Genomic DNA, 22,847 nt, shown 5'->3' with positions numbered 1-22,847 from the left:
TTTAATCAGATCAAATGTTTATTAAACTAGTAGGTTAAATGGTTAGCGGTCTCAAATTTAAATATAATCAACAATTTATTAATTACTGTGATAATTCCATGTCAACGAGAATTAATACATTTTTTTTAAAATTTTATATTAAAAGTTAATCTTAATTATTAAGAATTCTTAATTTAATCAGTTGAATGATCATGTTCATGTGTATAATCTAAATAAGTAAATTTTATTCTATTAATCTTAATTTGGTAAAGAGACGATGACATATGTGATATATCTAACTTATTAATATTTTATTTACAATAATTTTATGATTAAGAATAATCTATATTAAGATTATAAAAAAATATTTCTCATTATTAGAATTTCTATCATGATGATCAAGGGATTTTGTGTAATTAATTGAATAAAATGCATAAATTGTTATACATTTTATTTTATTCATATGTGATTCTTGAGGATGAAAAAAACTTTCATGATAACATGTCATTATAAACTAATTATTTAATCAAGAACATTTTGTACATGTTAAATAGTAGATTAATTATTTAATCTTAAACATGATAACAGTGTTTAACAAAATTAGACTCGGCATTTCTTCCCTCCTTTTAACATTACACTTGTTTTCCTCGGTTATATAACAACTAAGAAATTAAGAAAGATTTGTGTTAATGGAAAGGAATTATGGATGTCTGTGTAAGGTAAAAAAAGAATGAGTATTGAGTGTAATTTCATTAAATTTTAAGAAATATAACTCTTTTTATTTCAATAAAATTGAGGGAGACCCATTTCATGGTGGAAAGCTTCTGTGCTTATAAAACTACTTACATTTATTTCGTTCTAAGAAGACAAGCAAGAATTTGAGTCTGTGACCTATAAGATGTGAGATCTTAAACCCTTGGACTTTAAGAAAAAACTATGTCTAATTTTTTTCATGTAAATTCGAATAGTTATATTGATGAATATACACAGTTGTTAAGAATGCTTATTTTGCAAGAACATTTTTAGAAATTAGAAGTTTTTTTTTTTGGTTTTTTTTTTGTTTTTAAGATAAGAGCTTTTTTAGAAGTTTTACACATGTTTTATATATATATAGGTGGCCACCACTCCCATTTAATTGAATTTCTTAACCATAATTCCCAATCACTAACCTTGGAAGACTCTGCATACCATTCCATTATGGTTAATACGAACATTCCCCCATGACCACTCTCGTACCTAAATTCTACATTGCAGCTTGCAAGTTTAATCCGTTTCGCCGTACACACCACTAAACGCGGAGGAAGACCATCAATATGCATACTAGTACTGCCATAAAAAGTAGACTATTATTACTATTAGTATTATCTGCATAATCAAAACCCCCATCCTCTCACGCAATGCAACATTTTTCTCCCTTCTAAGGCTTCTATTTCTGCATTATTCCGATATTGCCCTCCCCTTTGTTCCCAAATTTCGTGGCTGCTTATACTTTTGCTCTTATCACAAAATTTCCCACAAACCCATTTGTCTAGTCCCTATTCTCCTAAGTCCCAACCTCCTTTGACCCGTTAACCCTTTTTCTGTCTGCTACCATTCTACACGTATTCTTCATTTTCACATATATTGTAAAGCCCCCATTTGTGCAAGCTTAAGACTCATCAACGTCGCATAAAATAAAACCGTGTTTTTCTCATTAGTTCTTACGTAATAAAAAATTACAAACCATATGCTACAAAAAGAAAAATAATGTTGCAATTTGAACAAGTCGTGCCCACTTCCACCAAAATATTCTTATTCTTATTATTATTATTTAAAGAAAATTTCAAACTCTTCCTTCATAAGCCACCACTCCCATTTATATACATCTATCCTAAAGCCATATACAATTTTCCTCAATACATATATATACACTCGTTCATATATAATTCTCTCTGATCTTATTATTTCCTTTCAAGTCTCTTAATTTCTCTATATTTCAAAAACTCAAACCCTAAAATGAACGACTTGTTCTCCGGCTCCTTCTCCCGCACCAATGACCAAGTCTCGCCGGACCACCACCATGTGATCGAGATGGCGGCCACCGCATCGCCAACGGCCGAGGGAAGCGTGAATCTCGAAAAGTTCTTTCAAGAAGTTGAGCAGGTAAAAGAGGAGCTGAAGGAGCTAGAGCGTCTCCATGAAAATCTGCGTGGGTCCCACGAGAAAAGCAAGATCCTTCACAGCGCCAAAGCTGTGAAGGAACTTCGCTTACGCATGGACAGTGACGTGACACTTGCTCTAAAGAATGCAAAGCTCGTTAAGGTTCGGCTTGAGGCACTGGACCGGTCCAACCAGACCAGTCAAAGCTTGCCTGGTTCGGGACCTGGTTCGTCCTCAGACCGGACCAGAACGTCCGTTGTGAGCGGACTGAGGAAGAAGCTGAAGGACTCGATGGACAGCTTCAACAGCCTCAGACAAAAGATATCGTCAGAGTATAGGGAAACCGTGCAGCGTAGATATTATACTGTCACCGGAGAGAACCCTGATGACAAAACCATTGATCTCCTTATTTCTACGGGTATGTGTCAACTCTCATAACTTAATGTTCATGTTAACGTGTGTTTACGTTGTTTATGATTGGAAATTTTGTTTGTGTTTCGTGCTTTATACAATAATTCTCAAGAGTTATGATTTATGAATATCAGATAAATTCTGTCTAGCTAGTGAGGATTATGAATTTTAGATGATCAGACACAAAGGGCCAAACATATATTAATCAGTACTGTTTCATGTTACACATGATAGATGTAGATACATATTGCTTAAGCAGTAAATTAAATGTGATGTTAACTATTCATAATTTCATTTTTTTTTTGGTCAGCATAATTTCATATGTCATCAAATACGTAAGGAGAGATAAGAAGAACTATTATAGAAAGACAAATGAAAAAACGTGATATAAGTGATGTAATGTCACAGAGAAAGGTGGGAAAAAATAATGAAATAAAGGAGAAGTAGAAATCCTATACAAATATATAAAAATTATTAGTGTTTTGAGATAGATGATATTAAACCCTTGGTGATTAAGTGGTAAAGTTTGAAAGTTATATATCACTCTTGTTTTTTAAATAAATTAAATGTTAAATTTCAGCATAATTAATTGGGAACAAATGCATTCGTGACATAGCACATCAATGTAAATTAATCATGATTGCTATATCGAATGAAAATTTTCCGTACAGAGATGATGTCAATATGAATTATCAAAAAAATATGAAATGGTTGACTTTCATTGGATAAACATATAATATAATTAAAAATATATATAATTAGCTAGAGAAAAAAAAAATTAAATAATACATTGACACGTACTGTAAATATATTACCATTAAACTCATTAAAGAATGCGAAATATCACTTCCTACCTCATTCGTACATGTTTTTTTAACTTGTAACAATTATCATTTCCCTAAATTAATGGTTAAATATCATGAATATGATTTTTTCTCTCTTAACTTTACTTTATTATTTATTTTTAATTAATCATCTTTAATAAAATCTTTTCTCTTAACCATATTTTTTATTCATAATACTTAAAACCAACATCTTTCTTAAAGGGATGAATCTCAGATCAACGACTTGTTATTTGTTAATTAGGTTATATAGAGTGTAAAATTAATGTTGCATAACAATTATGGTGTATGGAACAGGTGAGAGTGAAACATTCTTGCAGAAGGCGATCCAGCAGCAAGGTAGAGCCAGTGTGATGGACACGATCCAAGAGATTCAAGAGAGGCACGACACAGTCAAGGAAATAGAGAGAAACCTAAACGAGCTCCACCAAGTGTTCTTGGACATGGCCGTGCTGGTGCAGTCCCAGGGCGAACAACTGGACGACATCGAGAGCCACGTGGCACGCGCCAATTCGTACGTGCGGGGTGGGGTCCAGCAGTTGCACGTGGCAAGGAAGCACCAGAAGAACACCCGAAAGTGGACATGCATAGCCATCATACTGCTCATTATTATCATCTTGATTATAGTCCTCCCTATAGTTCTAAGAAATTGATTGATCACATATTCTAATTGGTTCAAGGTGGTGGCTGCCAAGAAATTGGACTAGTTCAAACTTCAAAGATTATTAGTCAGGTCAATTCATGCTGCCTAGACCATTGCATTAGAAAAATATATACCTTGGCTTTTGTAATCAGTTTTGTTTTCTTCTTTTTGGTCGCATCATGTGTTGATTAGTTTACATTTTCCACGTACCCATTTGTACATGTTTGAAGATTGAGACATTTTGGTTTGGTTTGGTTTCTAGAAGCCTATGTATGGACACGGTGCTTGCATGTACCGTTTAGAATTATTACTTTACTACCGGGAAGAGAACTCATTGAAGCGGTTTTATTCTAGCTAGCTAGGGAGAGAAACGCTAAGCCAGGGTGATGTTCATGGTGGTACATTCTTTTGCAAATATGTATTTAATTTTAAGCAGTTCTATATGGGTGAACTACTATAGGCATTGCAGGAGTTACTTCAATTGCTTTGCGTGTTTATGCCATTGCATGTACAAAAGAATTGCACCTTTTTCACTAGCATATTGATAACATTGCTTTCACATTATTATTTGTGTAAGATATACTTTTAGTTTTTTTTTTAATTTTTTTTTATGATTATAATCAATTTAATTTTTTTATCTTTTTAGAAGTTTAGTTTAACTTTTTTATGTTTTTAAAATGATCATTCCAAAATAATGATAATTTTTTATTATTTTAAAATAATATTTTGAATCTTATTTTAACTAATTCAAGATGCCAAACTTATTTCATTAAATTCACTTACATGAAAATAATATAACTTATTTGATATTCAAATAAAAAGGTCATGTTAAAAATCATAAGAAAAATGACTCTCACAATCAACCACAAATGAATTTGATATTAAATTTTTTAATTATTTATTGGATCACTTTTAATGTATTTTTCATCATGTTTGAGACCTCTTTTGATTTGAACATCATTTAAATTCTATAATTTTCATGTACTTGAAGAGATAAATTTTAGTGAAACAAGTTTTACGTCTCAAATTAGTCAAATAAGATTCAAAATTATATCCAAAAATAAAAAAGATCATTATTTTGGAAGGATCATTTTGACTCATTCTAAAAACATAAAAAATTAAATTAAACTTTTTAAAAGATAAACAAGCAAACTAAATATAATTAAAAACACAAATGACTAAATTGTATTTTAATCTTATTATTATTAGGAAATAATTTATATTTTTATCCCTAGATTTCGGTCAAACTTAGTCTTAGTTGCTATATTTTCAATTTGTTTCTTAAACTTTTGAAATATGCATGTAGATTTAGTTCCCTCACTTTAACAATGTTAGTGTTGCAATTGTCAATGAAGTTTACATTATAGCAATTTGAAATACATACATTGTTCGACAACTATAAACTGCAACAAAAATACACCCATAATGTGTTTAAACTTATAACATTCTCTAGCAGGTTTTAGCTACCACAAAACATATAGCCCCCAGCATGGCGTGTGAACGTTTGTTCTCAACAGTAGCTTGTTAGTTAGAAAAAGCTGTTAGAGTTAGTTTTCTTTCTGGTGTAACTAACTAACCACCCTTTTTCTCTTTCCTTCATATGTGTATAAATATCTTACGAATCCAGTAATAAAGACATGCATTTATTTGGTCATCTCACGTACACTTACGTCGTTTCTCTCTCCTTTATGGCTGTTGATCCATTTAATATGGTATCAGAGCTCTTCTTATGAAGAGTTCTGCTACACACTCAACTCTACTTCTTCATCCTTCTTCTTGATATTATTCATCATGAACGAGATAAAGCCAAACATGGAAAGTTATATGTATCTTCATCCAAGTGAAAACCCAGCTGTGGCACTCGTCTCTCCAGCTTTGGATTCCAGCAACTACCATTCGTGGAGCAGGTCCATGATAACAGCATTGAGCGCTAAAAATAAAGTGGAATTTGTAAACGGAAATGCACCAGAACCATTGAAGACTGATAGAACGTATGGAGCATGGAGCCGCTGCAATAACATGGTGGTGTCTTGGATCGTTCATTCGGTATCCATTTCAATTAGACAAAGTATTATATGAATGGACAAAGTAGAAGAAATCTAGAGTGATTTGAAGTCTCGATACGCGCAAGGGGATCTCTGATCTTCAACAAGAAGCATCATCGATGAAGCAAGGTACTCTCTCTGTTACGGAATATTTCATGAAGCTACGCATCATATGGGACGAAATCGAGAATTTCAAACCTGATCCCATTTGTTCTTGCACTATTAAGTGCACTTGTTCAGTCCTCACCACTATTGCTCAACGAAAGCAGGAAGATCGAGCCATGCAATTCTTGCGTGGATTAAATGAACAATATGGCAACGTTTGATCCCATGTATTACTCATGGATCCAATGCCTACAATACCAAAGATTTTCTCGTATGTAGCCCAACAAGAGCGTCCGTTATTAGGTTACAATTCTTTGGCAAGCTTCAACCTTGAACCTAAGGAAAGTTCTTCTATGTGTAACCCATGGACTGTGGCATTTTCGTATGGGCCATCCTTCTTTTGAAAGACTACAAGTCATGCAATCTTATTACCCTTTTTTGCATAATAATAAGAACTTCATGTGTAACACATGTCATTACGCAAAGCATAAACGATTATCATTCTCTTCCAGCATTTCACATGCATCTAATAAATTTGATCTTCTACATATCGACATATGGGGGCCATGTTCAAAGATATCCATGCATGGGCATTGTTATTTTTTAACCATTGTTGATGACTACTCTCGTTTTACATGGATTCATCTAATGCACACAAAAGCTGAGACTCGCAAAATCATCATTGATTTCGTTGCATATATTGAAACACAATTTGATGGTAAAGTAAAAATTATAAGGAGCGATAATGGAGCTGAATTTCTTATGCATGATTTTTATGCTCTAAAGGGAATCATTCACCAAACCACTTGTGTTGAAACACCCGAACAAAATGGCATTGCTGAACGCAAGCATCAACATCTCTTGAATGCTACACGAGCCCTTTTATTTCAGGCAAATCTTCCACTCAATTTTTGGTGCTTTGCACTACCTCATGCGGCATATTTAATCAATTGCATTCCTACTCCTTTTTTGCATAATAAATCTCCTTATGAAAAGTTGTATGAGCATCCATGTGATATCTCTAACCTTCGGGTATTCGGTTGTTTGTGTTACATCAGTACCCTTAAAACCCATAGACAAAAGCTTGACCCTCGAGCCCATCCATGCATCTTTATTGGCTTGAAACCACATACCAAAGGATATCTTGTCTATGACCTTCACTCCCACAATATTATAGCATCTCGCAACATCGTCTTTTATGAAGACCATTTTTCGTTATTTCATGAAAACCAAGCCTCAAACACCACACATACCTCTCTTTCCCCAACTCCATTTTCGAGCAACCCCGAAAATTTTGACTCTCCTATCACACCCATTGTCAACCCGTCTTCTTCACATGCTCACGACCCTCACCTACGACGATCTACGAGACCGAAGCATGCACCCACCTACCTCCAAGACTACCATCGTGATCTCACTTCTCTCACTGTTACCACCTCGCCCAATGTTCGGTATCCTCTTAACTCCGTCTTGTCTTACTCTCGTCTCTCTCCTTCGCTTCGTCACTTCGTCATGTCCATTTCGGTATCTACTGAACCTAAGTCTTATGCTGAAGCTTCTCGATTTGACTGCTGGATTAAAGCGATGCAGGCTGAGTTACAGGCTCTTCAACAGAATCAAACTTGGACTCTTACCACTCTTCCACAACATAAAACAACCATTGGTTGTCGCTGGGTTTACAAGATCAAGTATAATGCTGACGGCTCCGTTGAACGATACAAGGCACGCTTAGTCGCGAAAGGGTATACTCAAATGGAAGGTTTGGACTTTCTAGACCCCTTCTCCCCCGTAGCAAAACTCACTACTGTGCGTTTACTTCTTGCTCTAGCTGCCCTTAATAACTGGCATTTACGGCAACTAGATGTGAACAACGCTTTCCTTCATGGAGATCTTAACGAAGAGGTCTACATGCATCTTCCTAAAGGTCTTGCCGTGGATAATCCTAATCTTGTTTGTCGTCTTCAACGTTCATTATATGGGCTCAAACAAGCCAGTCACTAGTGGTTCACTCGACTTTCTTCCTTTCTCCCCTCCCATGGATTCTGACAATCTTCAGCTGATCATTATCTTTTCTTGTACTCTACTAATAACAATATCACAACTATTCTTGTTTATGTTGACGATAGCATTTTGACAAGTAATAATCTAGCTACTATACAACATATCACTATGCTACTTGATCAAGCTTTCAGTATAAAAGATCTTGGCACTCTAAAGTTTTTTCTTGGACTTGAGGTTGCCCGTTCTAGTCACGGTATTCATTTATGCCAACGCAAATATGTTCTGGATATTCTATCTGACTCCGGCATGCTTGGTTCTCGTCCTACTTCAACCCCTATGGACTATTCTACACGCTTGAATGCTTTAATGGGCACCCCATTATCAAACACTTCTGCTTCTTCATATTGCCGTTTGATTGGGCGTCTCATTTATCTAACAAACACACGCCCCGACATCACTCATGTTGTTCAACAACTTAGTCAATATATGGCAAATCCAACCACTGCCTATTCGCAAGCTGCCTTTCATGTTTTTCGTTACCTCAAAGGCACCCCTGGCTCTGGTATCTTCCTCGCAGCTCAAGGCAGTCCCCAACTCAAAGCCTTTAGCGACTCAGATTGGGCAGGCTGTCGTGATACCAGACGTTCCATCACCGACTTCTCGATTTATCTAGGTAACTCTCTGATTTCCTGGCGATCAAAGAAACAATCCACAGTTTCTCAAAGCTCTTCTGAGGTAGAATATCGAGCCTTGGCATCTACCATGTGTGAACTTCATTGGCTCACATATCTCCTTCATGATTTTCACGTCTCCTTCATTCAACCTGTGACCCTCTATTGCGACAACCAGTCTGCCATCCAGATAGCTTCTAACCCTGTCTTCCACGAACGCACTAAACACATTGAAATTGATTGCCATATCGTTCGAGACAAAGTCAATAGCGGTATCCTCAAGCTTCTTCCTGTTTCGTCTTCCATGCAGCTCGCTGATATTTTCACGAAGCCTCTATCTCCAGCTCTCTTTCAAGGTCTCTGTTCCAAGCTGGGAATGATGAACATCCATTCCTAGCTTGCGGGGGGCTCTCAACAATAGCTTGTTAGTTAGAAAAAGCTGTTAGAGTTAGTTTTCTTTCTGGTGTAACTAACTAACCACCCTTTTTCTCTTTCCTTCATATGTGTATAAATATCTTACGAATTCAGTAATAAAGACATGCAATTATTTGGTCATCTCACGTACACTTGCGTCGTTTCTCTCTCCTTTATGGCTGTTGATCCATTTAATATTTGTTCCGTGCTTTCCCCTGGACGACGTTTTCGAGTAGAGAAATGATGCATTTCGACCGGGGTCGTTGGAAGCGAACGACGAATTGTGTAGTGAAAGAGAAGGACTCTCGCGTCTGCTGTTGACTCCATTATTGGTGGAGGAAGTTGTAGCAACACCATGGTAACTGCGGCGTTTTTAGCTCCTCTTCCACAAACTTTGAGAGCCATTCTAGTTCCACCATGTCATCATACCATTACTAAATCATTCACGTGCCCAGAAGAAAAGAAAAGAAAATTCAAAATTTTGAAAGGCAACCTTAGATATGGTGACCCTTTAATGGGTCTTTGGTCATATTTCCTCTAAGCCCATATGTGTGAGGGGGGTGGTTTTTAGTTGACACTTGACAAACCTTCTTATGTGGTTTTGGGTTTTTGCACCGTGATTAAAAAGTTTTAAATTTCTTGCAGAATTTCTATATGATCTTTTATTAATTTTATAACAAGGAGATATACTTAATCTTAATAAGTCAATTATGGGTATTCATGTACATCCAATTTCGGGTGTCACAATTTAGGCTAATAATTTCGAAATGAAACCTGTTTCACTAATTTTAATTCAACACATTGCTTTTGCAGATCTTAGTCATGAAGATCCATATGAGCATCTTGCTACATTTTTTCAATTGTGTGATACAGTGAAAAGATTAATGCAGCAAACTAAAGAAGTTATACACTTGGGGTTATTTCCTTTTTCATTAATAGGGAGGGCTAGGACTTCACTCCAATCTCGTCTTGATTACGGTCTCACAAATTGAAATAAAGTGGAAGAGAAGTTTTTGTAAAAGCAAATATCCAAAAAAGAAAGATTGAATTATAATTCAAAATTTTTTGCAAGCCTTTTTAACAAAGAAAACCTTCGTCTGAAAAAACTTAAAGCAAGAAAACAAGGTTTTCACAAACAAAACAAAGTTAGAAGATACTTAACAAATTTTGCAAATATTTTTATAAACATAATCAAATTCAAACCTTAGGCCAGTTCAAGCGGAAAAGAGAAATAATTCAAACATAAAGAATTTTATACTGATTTATCTCTACCACTAAGATTACGTTTAGTTCTCGAGAATCTATCAAGTTTTCACTAATTTTCACAAAGTTACAAATATTTTTTCATTGTCACTTCTAACTTTTACAATAAAGCTTATCCCTAAACTTCAAGTATTCTTTGTTCTACTAAGTCGCTTTTGACTCTAAACAAATAAAAAGATTTATTGGTGTTTGTTTGCACATAAACTAGTCTATTATTTTATAGATGAATTTACATGTTAAGCACTAAGTCTCTTTCTCTCAGGATTCACACGAGAGTTTTATAACTTAAGAGATAGAAAGTGAGCCTAAAGAAGAGGAGTATGAAATTTGAAATTCGACTTATTTCAACTCTTCAAAGCTTCTCATATTTATAGTCATCTTCACTAGGTATCTGTTGTCTCTAAATGATCTTCTTTTTGTATTTTAGCTTGCATTTGAAGAGGGTGTCCATTGGTGATATCACAAAACTAACCGTTGCAGAAAAAGCAAAGATTAATGAATATTGAAGTTGCAGAGAGACATTTTGTGCAGCAGCAACAACAAATGGGTGTTTTGTCACGCATGTGGAACTTGGCGCTAATGTTTTTCATTTCTTGCTGCTCCAGCAATCAATAATTGGATAATAACGTGAAAGAGGATTCAAGTTCAGCGGTTTCAACATGGATATATGAGAACACGGTAACTAATTTTAATTGTCTTTATGCTTACTGGTTTATATTGTCTAGTCAAGTTTGGTTTTAGATATTTAATTTGGTTTCAATGCAAATAGTTGAGCATTGGAATCTTTTTGTACATTCCTCTGAACCAGTGTTTACTGTTTCATATTGTATTGTGTATCCAGACTCCAAATTAGAGTTATAAATATATATATATATATATGGTAATAGAACCAGATTAAATAATTAGTATATCAATCAGATGAGATATTTGATATACAAATTAGATAAAGTATCTGGTATTGGTACACAAATTAGAAAAAATATCTCTAATATCAATCTGCTAATTAGAGAAAATATCTGGGATATCAATCACACGCCCACTAAGATGTTTTCTCTAATTATTTCTTCAACAAAATCCAACAAAATTCAGGTCACAAAATTCAACAAATGGTCGCAAGACTCAAGGAATCAGACTATAATTATCAATCACAGTTAGCAGCTTAAGCAAATGATTGCTTTGTAAAAAGAGAAAAGAAAAAACAAATAGACAGCGAGAACACACTTCCATAAAGGACAAACAATAGGTTGGGTGATTGGGTACTAAACTAAACCAATGCAATAAATTATGATATCATAAGATTACGACATATGCATAGTAGAACGCAATCTGTCATCAATGTCTTATCTATTAAGATACTACAACTGATGTATATGAAGGGTGAGTAGAGAGCATAAGTACAGAGCATGTATCTTAAACTAACAACTCAGTGTAGTGTAAGAATTCTGCCAATTTTGTCTCATCAAAGCTGTTGAAACCTTTCGAAGATTCAATGATGACTCAAACCTTAACCTCTCAGAGCTCTCGGTAGTCCCAAACATGAATGCAACTTATATGAGCAGTTTGTCTTTTCTTTAGTCCCTCAGCAATACATTTTGATTGATATTGGCTTAAATATTTTTTATCTTTAATAAATATTTAATTTCTTTTTATTTCCTGACAAAATTTTGTTTTACATTGAATTCCTAATAAAATAACAATTTTATTTTTATCCTTCACACTTTTTGGTCCATGATAAATTAAAAAAAGTTATGTTTGTTTCCGAAACAAAATTTACTAATTTATCAAAAAACAAAAACAAAATTTACTAATTTATCAACTACTAAAATAAAATATGAAGGATCAAAAATAAAATTGTTTTATTAAAAATTCAATGCAAAATAAAAATTTATTAAGAAGCAAAGACAAATTACTAGGGATTAAAAACATATTTAAATCTAATTTTTAATATGAAGTTTAAGATATAAATTGTTATTTTATTAGGGACTCAATTTTCTAATTTATCATAGCTAAAAAATATATTTTAGCCAAAAAAAAATTTATATCCATTTGGCAATTATTCATTTCTACTCAAGTAAAAGAGAGATTAATTATTTAGGACAATTCATTCAGAGACGGGGTACATGAACAAATTTGTGTTATTTTCTATACCTAACTCGACTAAAAATATTTTCAAATGAATTTTCTTTGGGTGGCATGGTTAGTTTATTTAAACAAAGCAATTTTAAAGTTTGACCTTATCTTGATTAAAAAAAATATAAAATTTGAGTTTGAGTCATTTAACTCGTTTAAAACTTGCTACATAGTTTCAAAATTTTATGAATATACATGGGTTTCCACAAATTTAATTCGATCTAAACAACTTCGAAATCACAATCAACAATCCATAAAAGGAATTAGAAATTTTTAAACTATTTAAGTATGCAAGCCTTGCATTTGAAGCCAAAAAAGAGTTTGTTATACCATGTTGCATATTACTAAAATACCCATTTCCTAGACTTAAACTAAACCAGAACCCATATGCAAATTCTTTGTAGTTGCTTCTTGCATCTTTTTTACCTTATAGAAAGGCTAATCCAAAATGTAAAAAAATTACATTATGGAATATAAAAGGTTACATTCCATAAAGGTTCCGAATTGGTGCAGTGCAGGAAGCAATTCATGGGATAGAGGAAGCAACTGCCGAAATTCTTCGCAATACCATCGCGCTGAATAAGCTACTTCAAAATGCCATAGATCAAACCAATTTTTTGCTTTCCTTTCTTTTATACAAAAGAAATGGTCACAAGGGTTTTTAACCAAACCTCTACTTTTCCAATCAATAAACGAAGAACTCTCATGATGTAACCAAAACATATTTCATGATATTTCTTTGTTGTGTTTAAATTTGTGTACCTCATGTTCCTTGTACAAAACCATAACCAGCTTGGAGAAAGAGAAAAAAGTGGGGGAGGGGTCTAACCTAAGAAGCACGGACGTGACCCAATGTCGGATGCATCCGTCGTTGCTGTGCCGTCACCGCGCACGCCGTCGCGCAGGTAGCTCCCCTGTTTCTCTCTTCTAATCTGCTCCCTGTTTCTCTTTTTTTCTTTTGTGGAGATACAAAAGTGGAGAGTGTGTGAGTTACGTTGCACATGTGTAATAGCTTAAGGGCACCCTTTTCTTGGACTGCACAGGAGTGTGTGTTCACCCAAATTAATTCAGTGTAACTCACATTGCACATTGTATATTGTTTTTTATATTGAATTTTATAATGAATTCAAAACTGTTAAACAAGAGTATATTGTTGGCATTGCTTTTTGTTTGTTTTATCTTTTGATATAAATTTTTAATAAGATCCCAATATTTTGTTTGGAATTCAAAACTAAATAATAGGATCAGAATATAGTGCCGTTTTCAATCTTTGGGCATTGCCAAGAAATATAAATTATGAATATATTAAATCTATAAAATATATAAAATTATAGATTTCTTTCTCTTTTCTATGTTTTATCCTGTTTCATAATATAAAATTATGGATTTGTTATAAATTTTATTATCGTGTTTGATCATATTTAAATTTTAGTCATGTTCATATTGATTATATATATATATATAGGTGTCCATCGATTCCCGTGTCTCATGTTCTTTACTATAGGCGTGTCCCTAGGTCTGAATCCGTGCTTCTTAGGGTCTAACACATCACACCTGCTTGTGACTTCTTGTATGGTGTCCATATTTTCCGAACGCAAAAGATAATAAAATTTTGACATTTCATAGGAGGGTAAGTCAGATCAATGTTTTATTTTTCTAAGATCACAATCCAGAGTTCTATGTTACATAGCTCAACACGAAGTCAGAAAACCAGAACAAAACACCACATCTAGACATAACTAAAAAACACACGAAACCAGAATTCTTGTTATTTTAACACAAACAGACACATCATAGTCTACTGCATCAGGATATGAAGCCATTAGCATGTATAACCATGTTATGACAAGCCTGTGCAGAAAGAAAAGGAAAGTACTATTAATATAATGAGCCAAGGATGAGTTGCCTAAGCAGTAGCCAAGAATGGATTGCCTAAAACCAGATGTAGAGGCACGCCTCCAAAACAAAATTCGTCACAATGAACACAGGAAACGGAAAAAGAACTTCTTCACCTGGTCCCTTGCAAGGATAGGGTGGTGGTGCAACATCGCAGCACCAAGCCCACTAGTCTCCTTACAAATCAAATTTTAAGGTTGTAGCAGTTACCTGGTACTGCTGCAACCCATTTAGTGGGCCTAATGATACCATGCTCACTACCTATCATGTCTGCTAGAGAGTGGACGGAAGATCCAAGAGGATTGACAGAAAAGCCATCAAAACCTTCCCTTGAATACATGCTAGTCACCTCTGAACCAGAGATGTTTGGACTGCTTCGATTTGTCTGCTTTGATGAATTTAACATTCCAACCTCAGACTGCAGGACTTCAGAACTCTGAGAGGCACTGGACTGGAATTGTCGGCCGCTGGTTTTAATCACTTCACTTTCATTTTTACCATTTCCATCAGTAGAGCTTTTTGTGTTCAAGAAGCGACCACCGCATCCTCTTGGTCGCCGCGTCGCATGTAGATGGCGTGATTCATGCATATAAGGCTGCAAGACAAACACAACTCATACACCTATGAAAAGGGTAAAAGGAAAAGAAAGTTGTTTTACGAGTAGTAAAAAATTGTCATGAGGAAAGAATGTTAGTGATTTGTCTTCCGACTGAATGGAGGAAAAACAGGTTGATGTTTATCAACACTATACTTTGGTTATAATAACATTATACTTGAGCTAGGATACTTGAACATAAATTGCCTTCTTCATAGAATTATTATTTAATAATTCCAACTTGTGGTAGTGGTACTTTCCATATAATTCATAGTCATATTTATTTCTTCTTGACACAAAAAGAATAAAAGTGCATTCCTATGCCATTTAGCGAACCGAGTGCTCTTCCCCTAGTGTTTCTAGCCTTTTTTTTTTTATTATTACAAGTGCACAAGGCTTTGCACCAGAAAATTAAAATGCAACACCTTCCACATAAATTTGGTCAAAGCACCCTATCACAACTACATTGTTGATTGTTTCAAAGTTAGACCACATTAATTCAATAGTTTTAGCATGACAAAATGTTTGGAGGTACCCATACAAGGGATCATACCTTGCGACGTTTTATCATTTTGTTCTCAAGTACGGCTTTTGCACGTGATTGCCTACGTCTGATAATTCCATGGTACTGCTTAGCATTTACGTAAGTTGGTCCTTCATCGGATGTCAAGTTAATTGGAAGCATTATCCGTCCCTAATTTATTAAATATGATTCACATATGAATTAATAAATAGTGAAAGATTCACAGCAGGCAAACAAATGATAAATTGAAGCAGAAGATGAATACATACATAAATTGCAACACAGAAAGCAATGTATAATTTAATGTCAAGGCTATAAGTTCGTTGCATTTAAATTTTTTCTAATTTATGTTTTAAATAATATAACTTGCTATAATGACCTTCCACATCTATAACCACAATATCATTGTATTATAAAGCCTCTCTTAACATGTCTAGAAGTTACATAAAACGTATATTGCTCTCCTATGCTTTGGTATCAGAGAATATCATACTTCCTTTTCCTTACTACAATGCCTAACCTAATGTCAAGTATCTGATTAAAATTATTAGCCTAGTACAGCAAAATTTACAACTAGATGAGAACAGGATATATGCAGGTCGTTTGTTAAGAAATTTACTCAAGGTTAAAAAATACTATCATCAGTTTTAATTTATTGAGTTCTCTCTTTCTTTGTCTCTTTCTTTGCTTAAAAGTAGCTTATTCAACTTGCCATTTGTTTCAAACCTAATGGCAAAAACTCGATAACCTCTATGGACACGTACATCTTTGGCACACAGTCAAATAAACGCAGTAATAACATATTCCACAATCCACTTGAATATGTTTTAAAAGGCTCAGTAAGATACACATATACATTGATAGATAGTAGTAAGTATCGATTTCTGGCTTTCTCATGTTTGCAAACACCAGCTATAAAAAAAAATGTGCGCATACACTGTAGATAGATAAAACAAATTTAGATAGATAAAACGAATTCACATTTAAGCATACTGAAAGCATTGCATGATTTATGTAGATTTAGAAACTAGTTGAGGTAAAGACAAACCGAAATTTGAGGTCCATATGCTGAGAAGAGTCCATAAAATTGATCCATATAAGGATATTTTGCACAGATCTAGGAAGGAAAGCAGGACAAACATTTTAAATTATGCCCAAATCCAACAGAAATAAAATACTAAAACGACAAAGGGGTAGTTTTGTGAGAAGTTTTACCATAGGCTGATTAACCCCTATCTCAAAACGATTGTGGGGCTCAGCCAGTGATGATTGCAGTGATAATGTTGCCTGAGGATTTTGTGCATCACCTGACATCTTACAATCATCTGAAGAAGAGATACCTGATCAGCCATAGGAAAGTTCAAGTGCTGAATGCAGCAAAATTTCTCACTTACAAATAATTAAATGGAAAAAAAAAACTGATAGTTTAAAGCAACCAAAAATGTTCACGCTGGAGAAAAAATTTAGATTCAGACCTCATGCAATGATTCAGTATGGAACATTAAATGCTAGTTTCATTGAAGGTATAAAGAGCTTATGTCAGCATAATCTCTCTCTCTTTGTTTTTTTGGGTAGAATGCATAATTTCATTTGGCTAAATAAGAGTGATGGAACTTATTTTTTCTCTGATAATTTGTTTATCGGTACCTTTTAAGACCATAGTGTATATGGAACATTGGGAGAAAATCAGAAAAGAGGAGGGTGGGGCCAAGGAATCATTCTTCATGAAGGCATTGGCTAATTTAAAATAAAATGATTGGACTCTGAAGACACAAGTGCAATTTTCTTCCCTCTCTGTTTCTTGAGGGCAGAGGATATTTTTGAAATTGAACGATGAACTTGTAATAAGAAGTGCAAGATATTAGTAAGTAGTTTAAAAATACTATTAATGTGTTAACAAGAAAAAGTACCACCCTCCATCCATTAGTCATGGTAACCCCTCATTCTGAACAGCATGCTAACTTGCATATCGTCTCTCAACCAAGGATGTGCTTTTCAAAATAAAGGCCCTTGAATATACCCATGTCTTATTCGAGGAAAACAAATAAAAAAACTGACCAGAGAAAGATTTGCTGCAGTGTATTTCTACAATTCAGAGCTTAATAGAAAATAATGATGTTTGTTTCATGGATTCCATAACCATGATAGTTTTACCATTGTGTCTCAGACTTCCTCAGTATGGAAAGTTCAAGAAGAGTGAGGAAATCATGCTGAAAGCAGGGAGGAGGATCAAAGCTTTCGAAGCCAGTTGGAACCAAAATTTGGAATAGACAAATGAATATCAAAGACTTGGAGATCACAGATACTTTCATTTAAAATGTTGGCTTAACGCAATGAATGTTGCCATGGGATATTAAGAGGAAATAATCGAGATATCTGAAATTGGCTCAGGTGATAATAAAATGCAAACATTCTTTCATTCTTTGAGTGCTAGAGATTCTATCCTATTTATTCATTTAGAAACTACCATTCTCTAGAGAAACTTTTAACTCATCTGCTCTGGATTAATAAATCATTATTTCCACATATAAATAAGACCATAAACTCAACTCATTAGACATCCTAAATAACTCCATAGCTACTTTTGGAGATTTGGTAGTAATTTCAGTGCCACTAGGAACCAAACTAACTCTTTCTCTCTATCTCTCTCTCCATTACACACACACACACATGCAAAACGGAAATTAGCTACACAAAAGTATATTTTAATTTTCAAAAAAGTGTAGGCCGCCCAAATCTGCAGCTTCCCTAGATTTAGATTTCTCCAAAACAGGCAGGCAAATTGTAGTATTTAGATGTTTTTGTAACACAAGTGTGTGAGACTAATACCTGTTACATGTTTCTCTAACTTTAATAACTTGTTATATTTAGTTACAACTATCACACCAATTCATATAAATTGCAATTTGGTATAAACAGGAGAAGCAAACTATGCAACTCTAACACAGACTTACATCCAAAACTAAATTCAATACCTGGAAAGATGGTAAACTGAGTTGTATGTCCTTTATCCGACAATTGCTCAACTCCTCGTGCCGCTTGCTTACCAGCACCAAATTGGTCCACATAGTTGGAAATCTCCAATGAAAAGGACTTCATTTGACCACAATACTCCCCGTAAACTGGTTGAGATCCTAAGGCACTCCACCAGGGAGCTGAAGTTACAGATGACAACTGCCCAACAGAACTGTGGACAAGTCCTTCATGTTCTTTCAGATAAACGGTTTGCATCGCCATCTATAGCCTCCAAACAACGACTTATTACCCAGTTAATAAAGTAATCTACTTCCTGTAAGCAAAGATTGAAAAACAGCTACCAAGACAAGTATTAAGACTCAGTCAAAAGTACAAAGTTTTAACAAAGAGAAATAACAAGGAGGCATGTCTTTGTCTACCTATAAATACCAAGATTCTCTTAATTAGCTCTGTCAAGTTTCTAGAAACTACCCTTCTGTCTCAGATTTTATCCAGTCATCAACATAGCATCAAGAAAGAAGAGCTGAAATAAAAAATAGATATGAAAAACAAAACTTTAATTTGGATATCATATCAATAAAATTCTATAAAAAGAAGTTTAAGATTGTTCCAAAGAGCCTAAGCTATATGGACTCAAAACAAAACTGTATTGCTCCCAAGTGGAACATGAAAGTGAAGATAAGGAGACACGAGGTAAGATGAAAAAAACAAAAGATATGCAAAAGGGTACTTGAGTTCAAGTCAAGTTCAATAGATTGAGTTGTGAAGACCCATTATTTTTTTTTTTTTTTTCGGCGAAAGAGAAGAACAATTAGTTGCGACAAGAAGGGAGAGCGCTCACTTCTCATAGAGAGTGGTAAAAGCTGAAGAAGAAGAAGAATGAGTGTGGCAGCATCGGTTTCTAAGTAGATGAATGAATGAACACCCCATTAGGTTGGAGTCCTGTCGGTATTAAATGAAGCAAAACATGCACAAACATAGTACACACTTACACATACAACACGAGAGAAGAATAAGCGAAGTGAGAAGGGGAGGCAAAGAGTATTCGTACATGTGTTGTAGAACTAGAAACCAAACCACCAATGGTCTTTTTGGCATTGATGGATCGAAAGGAAGCCTCCCTTTAGTACTATGTGCTTCTATTTTTTATTATTTATAAATTTGCCACTCATTTTTTTGGAGTATTTTATAACAATTTACGTTTTTAATTAAGTGTATTTTAATGAATTTCACTTATTTTTACATATGTTAAATAATAATTTACATATCTTTAGTAAGATTAATTCTTATGTATTTGCCTCTAATACACCACTCCCCTAAAAACAAAGCATAACATATGATGGTATAGAATTAAGATTTACCTCATCTAAAATAAATGAGTAAATTGATAAAAATAAAAGTATATTTATTATTGATTTCAAATTAATAACTTTATTAACTATTTTAATTTAAATTGATGATAGATGCACTTTTATTTTATTATTTTATATAGTTAGTGATTTTAAGAAAAACAAATAAAACCAATAGAATTTCAATTTGATTATAGTAAAAATAAATTATTATTAAATTTGATCTGGATAATATCTTTTCTTTAATTGACATCACATTTCTTTTAATCAATTTTTACTATTATTTAAATATTATTAAAAAACTACAAAATTACAAGTAAAACTCATTAAATAAAAAGTGAAAACCTCCACAATTTTGAAATTTCCCAATTTCAGTTAATAATAAAATATGTATTTAAATGAGTGTGTGATAAAGAGTAGATCCAAATCATGGAACAATTTATTGTATTAGAGAATGTGTTGTAACTATTTCTCTAGAAATTTTATGTCCGTCGTCCTCTTTCTATAACTCTCCCTCCCTTTTTGCTTATCTGAAGTTTCTCAAACCAAGGATAGGAATTAGGATGGTGCAAGAAAATCTTGGGAGAAGGTGGCCAAACACAAATGGAAATATTTAAATAGCCATGAAGCTATTAGTGATAATGCTTATTAACTGTTTTTCTTATTATATATTATATATTGTGAGTAGTGCAAGTTGAGGTGTGTTGTTCACTGTGCGTTTGATATTTGAAAAAGTGGTCCCAAGATTTTCATACTTACATAGTCCTAGGGTTCATGAGTTGGCTCTGGCCCATCAACTCGTGGGAGAGGTGGGCAGCATTAGGCTGATTTTTCTATTCAAGATTTTGGTTATTCAAGAATCTCGTGTTTCTTTCCATGCGATTTCTAATGTCGTAATCGAATATATAGCTTTCATCACCTTCAAACCGTTCATTCCCCTACCTTGACAATTAAATTTGACGTAAAACAATTAATTTGTTTTAGCTTATGTAATTTAAGGTTGTTTCAGTAAATTAAAACCTTTGTTTTTCTAAGGATTTAAATGTTTTTGTCCTCATAAGTTAATATTTTTTATTTTAATATTTGTAAGTTCATTTTTCTAATTTTATTTTCTATAAATTGGTGTTTTTTTTAATTTTGATCTCTATAAAATATTTTGTTTATTTTTAATCCCGGTAAGTTTGTATTTATCTAATTTTTATCACAATAAAATTTTATTTTTTTTCATTTATAATCTCCATAGGTTTGTGCTACGGGAATCAAAATTGAAAAAACACAAACATAATTACAAAATTAAAAATAAGGAAAATATTTTTCAAGGACCAAAATTGAAAAAAGTGTAAACTTATAAGGACTAAATTTTTTTTAAAAATGAACTTACAAGGAGCAAAAGTAAAAAAAATATTAATTTATAGTAAACAAAAACATATTAAATCTTTTTTTAATAATCTATGCACTAATAGTGTTAAGTAATTTTATATTATCATTTATCTTCTAAAGACAAATATATAATTAGTTTGTTGATTTTTAAAATAATTATTTTAAAAGATGTGATGACTTTTTATTATTGTCAGTGTAAAAGTTTTTATACTAATTGTGCATGGTTATTAGGCATTTTTTTAATATCTTTTACATTGTCGGTATGAAATAATTTTACATTATCATTCAATTTAAAATTTTGTTTACAATAAACTTGTACACTTTACAAAATTATCTTTAAAGACACCTCAACGATAATTTATAATTAAATAATAATATAAAATTTATTTTACACCATCGATTAATACATCACCATTAAACTCATCTTTTAATTTGATTGTTTTACTTGGTTTTAAACCTTATACATGACATCTAACAAAAATTCAGTACAAATGACAAATAGATGTGTCTTTATATACGTTGATTAGGGATTATTTTCTAGTCCCATGTATAAACGTTGAAAGAGTTAAAATTTACTTTTGATATAAGTTTTATTTTTATTTTTTATCTGTCCCTTTCCTTTTTCTTTCACCAGTAGATCAATTTTATGTCTATCTTTATTATAAGGTCATCTACACACATAATTAGAATATTTTTGCACCTATTTTTATAACTTTTTAATTATTATTATTATTATTATTAAAAATAATAATAAAGAAATATTTTTGACCCAATCCGAAAGAATGAATAGAAAAAGAATTTGTGATATTTCTCCGTGTATTAAGTGTCATAATTAGCTTAGCTGGAATTTGAGAGACGGTTGCCTATTTTTAAAAGCAGTAATTAACTAGATTCTAGGAAAAATAAGCCTGTTTAGTAACTTTGTCGTCAATCATAGTTTTCCTTCATGCTTTTATAAAAATTTCACAGTCAATCTATGTCAATAACTCTGTTTATATTTTCATAGTCAGTTTTAAGTCTAGGTTAAATAAGAAGGTTGTGTTAAGTCTTAGACAACTAACATAAAACTTGTCAATATATCAAACAAGGATTACTCACTGCAAATGTTCTTAAAACTTTAGTTTTAAACCAAGACGAATGATATCGGAAAATTTATATAATTCACCTTATCTAATGGAATTAAACTTTATTGTTGTTATTGTAATATATGTCAATCACTAAAGTTTCACAAGTAAGCCCTGATGAACTAAAATCTCGTTGAATGACCAAACTTTTAGAGACAAAGTATGTAGAATAAAAGAGCTAATTCTATCATACTTTTAATTAACATGGTTAAAGCAATTTTAAGTTTGACCGCGAAATAGAGTCAGCTGTACAAAACAACAAACAAGCAACAAAGTATACCATAACTTTGTACCCTTTTCAGCTGATCAATTAATTAACTCACGCATGTTTCACAACTAGCACATGAACCCCGACATAATT

At 33.2% G+C, this 22,847-nt stretch overlaps 2 protein-coding genes across 10 annotated transcripts; one reads left to right on the top strand and one right to left on the bottom strand.

Moving 5' to 3' along the window:
• The first annotated feature begins 1,808 nt into the window (after positions 1–1,808).
• Positions 1,809–4,547, top strand: LOC114393705 (syntaxin-121-like). Its single transcript, XM_028355114.1, has 2 exons — positions 1,809–2,536; positions 3,669–4,547. Exons 1-2 carry the CDS (start codon positions 1,975–1,977, stop codon positions 4,022–4,024), a joined length of 918 nt encoding a protein of 305 aa, XP_028210915.1. The 5' UTR covers positions 1,809–1,974; the 3' UTR covers positions 4,025–4,547.
• Positions 4,548–14,268: 9,721 nt separating this feature from the next.
• Positions 14,269–19,767, bottom strand: LOC114393657 (nuclear transcription factor Y subunit A-10-like). 9 transcript variants are annotated; one of them, XM_028355055.1, is made up of 8 exons: positions 19,685–19,700; positions 19,475–19,575; positions 19,053–19,156; positions 18,633–18,970; positions 16,873–16,997; positions 16,706–16,774; positions 15,688–15,828; positions 14,269–15,134 (listed from the first exon to the last, which is right to left on the bottom strand). In XM_028355055.1, exons 4-8 carry the CDS (start codon positions 18,892–18,894, stop codon positions 14,724–14,726), a joined length of 1,008 nt encoding a protein of 335 aa, XP_028210856.1. In that variant the 5' UTR covers positions 18,895–18,970; positions 19,053–19,156; positions 19,475–19,575; positions 19,685–19,700; the 3' UTR covers positions 14,269–14,723. The 9 variants fall into 9 exon arrangements, with proteins under 9 accessions (XP_028210856.1, XP_028210872.1, XP_028210863.1 ...); XM_028355071.1 differs by lacking the exon at positions 19,685–19,700 and adding an exon at positions 19,626–19,643 and having other exon boundaries at positions 19,475–19,534; XM_028355062.1 differs by lacking the exon at positions 19,475–19,575 and having other exon boundaries at positions 19,685–19,767.
• Positions 19,768–22,847: the final 3,080 nt, after the last annotated feature.

This window comes from Glycine soja, chromosome 2 (genome assembly GCF_004193775.1).
Source record: "Glycine soja cultivar W05 chromosome 2, ASM419377v2, whole genome shotgun sequence".
Lineage (NCBI taxonomy): Eukaryota > Viridiplantae > Streptophyta > Magnoliopsida > Fabales > Fabaceae > Glycine > Glycine soja.
The sequence above is the reverse complement of the archived record's forward strand: the minus strand, read 5'-3'. Positions and strand labels throughout refer to the sequence as shown.